The 5,149-nt window shown below is 38.6% G+C and overlaps 1 protein-coding gene across 1 annotated transcript in view; it reads right to left on the reverse strand.

Annotated features, from left to right (window-relative positions):
• ATRNL1 (attractin-like 1) overlaps positions 1-5,112 on the reverse strand; it is a 548,413-nt gene extending 543,301 nt beyond the window's left edge. Inside the window, exon 1 of the mRNA XM_009325920.1 lies at positions 4,829-5,112. Within this exon, the coding sequence (XP_009324195.1) occupies positions 4,829-5,112 (284 nt within the window). The remainder of the gene's footprint in view (positions 1-4,828) is intronic.
• Positions 5,113-5,149: the final 37 nt, after the last annotated feature.

Consider the following 5,149-nt stretch of genomic DNA (forward strand, 5'->3'; position numbering starts at 1 on the left):
AGCAGGAATATTCATGCTTACATAAGAAACAGAAAGATGTAATCAAAAAGAAACATGAAGGATAAAGTCACCCCTTTTAACTGCAGCATGAACTTCAACTGGCTGCAGCTGAAACTAACTTTTTTTCTAAAGATCATTTCTTATACAACATTATTGTTCATTTAAAATCTGCAATTTAAGGACATTTTCCTTGCGTGAGTCATTCTGCAGACAGCAGAATTCAGAGTTTTAGATAGAAATAAGAATTTTGCCTGAAATAATAAAATTTGATACCCTTTTAACATTTCAGTTGCGAAGGTTCTTGTACTGGGAAATTGTTTTGTCCTTGAAGAATGCAGAGTCTTTTATAGGAGGTAATTTAAATAAGGAGAACATGCAGGAGGTAATTTAGAAGTGCAATAAGAGCATCTGGAGACAAGGTTTAATAATCAAACAGATCAATTTGCTCTTACTCTCTCCATAACATCTAGATATCTAGGACAGATTAACTGAAGCATAGGTACTCAAAGGTGCTCACCTATCCTGTACAGTCTGCTTCGTTACATATGCCAATTGGGACTCACAAGTTATCAAATAAACGATAACCACCTGAAGACACAATCTACTTTTTTAAAGACAGCATTTTAGAAGACCGGATATTTCCAGTCATTCAGGTACTCAAAAACTTAAGAGGAATAGCAGTTTCATGCACAATTTTTTCTCTAATGCTCTTCCACACACCAGTGTACAAACCAGAGCTAGCGAAAGGAGCAACTTTTTGCTCCAACCTGAAGGAAACTTTTTTCTTCTAAGAAGTCATTCTGTGAGTAGCAAAACTAATGAAACCTGTTTTCCTGTAGTGCTGCATCTCAAGACTGATTGACTTTGACATCTAAATACATAGAAGCTGTGACTGCAGCTTTTCCTGCAGTTGGGCCATTCATAATGTTTGTCTCCCTCAATTCCCTGGAGTCTTACAACACAAGTGATACAGGCAACCTTTCCCTCTCCGTTCTGCCTGAACTCATATCATCATGAAAACTGTAATTGAACAACAAATTCAAAGGTATAGGATAGGGGAAGAAAGAGTGGCAGATGTAGTATTAGAAGTTTCATTACCTTAATAAATCAATCTGTCAGAATAAAACTGGACACTGGTTTTATGCTTGCATTTTTGTTTACATCTTGGGAACTGTGCTGTTTGAAGCACCCTGCTATAAAAACAGAACTTGCTCACCCTTTACCTTTCTTATCTTTCACCTGTCTCCCATAGGGGCAGACAGAATTCCTTTCCCCTCTCTTTTTATAATTAAATTTCCTTTTTTTATTTTGGTACCTAAAAAAAAAAAAAAAAAAAAAGGTTTTAGACAGCGAAAAGCCTCATTAATTTAGGAAGACGGGGTGGTTAAGAGAGAAGTCAGAATTGCATTCAGATATCCATCCTGAACAGAGAGTAAAATAATTTACTGCCAGGCACAGATGAGGCCTAGATCATTCTGCAAAAAGACTGACATGTATGTGAATACAATGCAGTAAGAATAACAACACTTCCATTTATATAACAAGTTACCACATGCTTCACAATACAAGGAGTAAATAGAAAAGTTGATAAATAAGAGTAATAAAATAGTGCTAGAGAATCTTTTTGCCCTTTCTTTCCCTCATCCACCCTTCTTTCATCCAGCCCAGAGCAACATTTGCAAAGTAGTCTAATTACTTGGTAGTTCTCCTACAGGGAAAAAGCAAGGTTACCATAGTATTGTCAATTGACACCTGCTTACTAAGATTGATCAATTATTTTTGATGTCTTTCTACTTATTTCTCAGTCTAAAAAAGAAATAAAACAAAGCCAAAAATACTATACATCTCTCACCAAAGAATTAATGGTCCCAAGCTACCCCAGGTAGATGATTTCTCTTACAGTAATGTTTCTGATGCTTGCTAATGCAAGCCTCTCAGTCCCAGAAGAGCAAAAATAACCATACATTGTTTGTATCAAGAAAAATAAAAACACTTGAAAATAAAAGGGTCTTAAGCCTACCCTTAAAAATCTGTTTCCTCAAATAATCTAGTGACAGAAAACAGACTTTACACATGCCCAATATAGGTCATTAAAAGTTCAATTTTAATCTTGCATAATAGAGATGCACCCAGGCATTTCAAACTGCTGAAACTTTGAAACAATGTAAATGTTTAGAATAATACACAAGGTTCTATTACCATTTGTAGAGATCATATCTACAGCCCATAAATTAATTGTTAATGCAGTTATAATAGCCAAACACACTGTTCAATCTTTATGTCATTCTGAAACATTCTCCGTAATAATTCTTACTGACAGAAGCAACTACTGCAAAAGTGATATACATCCAACATAACTTGTCAAATGAAAGTACCACTGCTGCAAAAGTCCAGCCATGGCTACTTGCGTATAAAGCGGATACGCTTCACAGACAAATGGAAACAATATGCAAATGTTCCACAATAATAAATCAAACCACCAATCGCCACAGAAGTCAGAAAGGTCTTCAATCACCTGGCCCTAAGGCAGGCTAACACTCATTTTCCAACTCTTCAGTTGGCAATACATAGACTTGACTCATCACCCATTCAACACCCATCTGAATTTTCAGGATTCAAAATACAACCACTCCAAGCGGCTGCTTGCATTGTAACACACATTAACATATTTCATGCCATCCCCAACTCAGAGGACTTGAAAAAGCTTTAAATCTTAGAATGCTTATTTTCATTGCAGAGTATATTTTGCTTCTAAGAATAAAGATTAAAGATGAGCTATCAAAGATACCACTATGAAAGTGTCCTCAGTAAAAAAATAGGTCTCCAAAATAATAGAAACAGCTTACTTCCATGATAAAAATCATAATGCAAGCATCACTGTCATTTCTAAAGCTAAGCATGAAAGAATATAGAGTAGTTAATAAGAAATCTATTTCAATTTCACCAAAACTCCTAACAGCACAGCTAGCCACTGTGTTAGCTTAGCTCAGAAGAGGTGCCCTTTCAACATTCAGGCAGAACTTCCTCTAGGTGGGGATGGATTATTAACTTTCTACCAGAAGTGAAAACATAACCACTGTGCCTCCTCACTCAACAAATACAACCAATGTAAAGAAACATAAGTGTTTTAATGGATAATCAAGGAAATACCTGTAAGGACTGGATAAAGGCTCCAGTAACCATTCAGAGAATATACTAATTCACAACAAGCTTTGAAATTTAAGAAATCAAAATTTGCTTCAGCCCTTGCACCATTAGGGTCTGTTGTGAGTGGCATCAACACAAAGGATACAAGTAATCTCTTCAAAGCAAGGAAATAATAGCTCTGCAAGCCTGTCTCCTGCAGATCGTCACACACAAAGAAGATTCACCTGGGCCTCCTCTCCTCACTCTCAATCCCTACGCAATTAGCCCATTGTTCCACAGCACAGAGCAGGACAAACCCCAAATCCTCAATACACACGGGCAACAAATGACCAACTTTAAAATCTTATCACCAAGTTCATATAAGGCATATATAATACATCTTATCTGCATAATACCTTTATAACTCAGTTATAATCTCACTCATGGATTAATCCACCAGATATTATCAGTGAATTATTTCTTCCTCCGTAGCATGCACATTACTTCAGCCAACATGTCTGACTCAGAGCTACTTAACTTCCCAAGCTAACAAATTACTGGCTTTACTTTTTGTTTATTTAGGGATGAGTGACCTCAGATATATATAAGCTACATAATTTATATAGCTTAATTTTAGTACTCCAAAGAGAAAACTGCGCTTAAACACAACTTAAAATAGACAATTATTGATACTTTTACCTATTAAAGTACTTCCCAAAGATAGAATTTGAATTCTGTAAGACACAGCCTCAACAATATATTGTTATTAGCTAGGTATTAGAACACTTTCCAGCTGTATATGTCAATATACTTAATAAATAGAGTTCCAGCTTTTAAGCAGTGTTTTACAAGGGAATTAAATGAGATGTCCTGTCCAAGGTTATACCGCAAAATAACAGCAAACAGTATTCTTCACAGCCAGTCTTTATACTGATACCAAAGGGGGCGGGGGGGAAGTGACAGCCCTATAAATTAAGTCTTCTTTTCCATTATATATAGAAAAGCAAGTGTCAGGGTGCGCTTTCTTCTCACTGATCAACGACTTGGTATCACATCCACTTTTAAGAATGAGAAGGTAGTTCTAGCTTCACTGACCACTCACTCTTTTGCAAAAATGTTATTGTTTTACATTTACCACTCTCTGCTCGTACAAACCTTGTCATGAGTGATGTACACTTCACTAAGTTATACTTATGTTATCCTGAATATGCCTAACTAATGCCCACTTAGCTAAGACACTTGACAGAAAGGGAGGAAGACTGGAATGAGCAAAACACTTTCACTCTCCGGAAAGAAAAGTCATTCAAATCCACTAGTAATTTTTGCTCCCTGGGCAGCCCCATGAAGTGCATATGTCATTTCTATGACACTTCCAGAAGGGACAGCAGCGACACAGCTTTAGGCCGATTTCTCCTTGTCTCTCAGTTCCCATCAAGTGGAGCAGCCTATTTTCAGCGGTAAGTCAGCAGGTACAATTTTCCATCAGAGGACTGCGTCCTGTGTTCTTAGAGGGAGGGGCCATGAGGTGGATGAGCCTATTTCATCCTTAACTTCTGTCACATACTTCTACCACACATGAACAAAATCATAGCAGACACATGCCCCCCCCCCCAAAAAAAAAAAAAAAAAAACAGGCAAGTGAAAACAACAGGAAAAGGGTGTAGGGAGGAGAAAAGGGGAATTTTAATAAGCAGAGACTTACTTGAACCTGCCCTGGCAATGTTGGCACTGGTCTCCCACCCAGCCCTGGTCGCAGACACAGGTGGAGTTGACACAATGACCCGAGAAGCAAGAGATTTTGTCGCAGGACTTGGACTGGGACACCTGGGCATAGAGGGCCAGGTACAAGAAGCCGTAGAAGAGCAGCCAGCTGTTCACATCCAGGAGCGAGGAGAAGCAGCAGCAGCAGGAGGAGGGGAAAGGTCTCCAGACGCCCAGGGGCGCGGGAGCAGCTCCCGCTCTCCTCGCGGCGTTGCCCAGCTCCATCTTCGCCGCGGGGACCGTGGGCCGAGGCGCGGCCGGC

Source organism: Pygoscelis adeliae, unplaced genomic scaffold (assembly GCF_000699105.1).
Source record: "Pygoscelis adeliae isolate BGI_AS28 unplaced genomic scaffold, ASM69910v1 Scaffold4, whole genome shotgun sequence".
NCBI lineage: Eukaryota > Metazoa > Chordata > Aves > Sphenisciformes > Spheniscidae > Pygoscelis > Pygoscelis adeliae.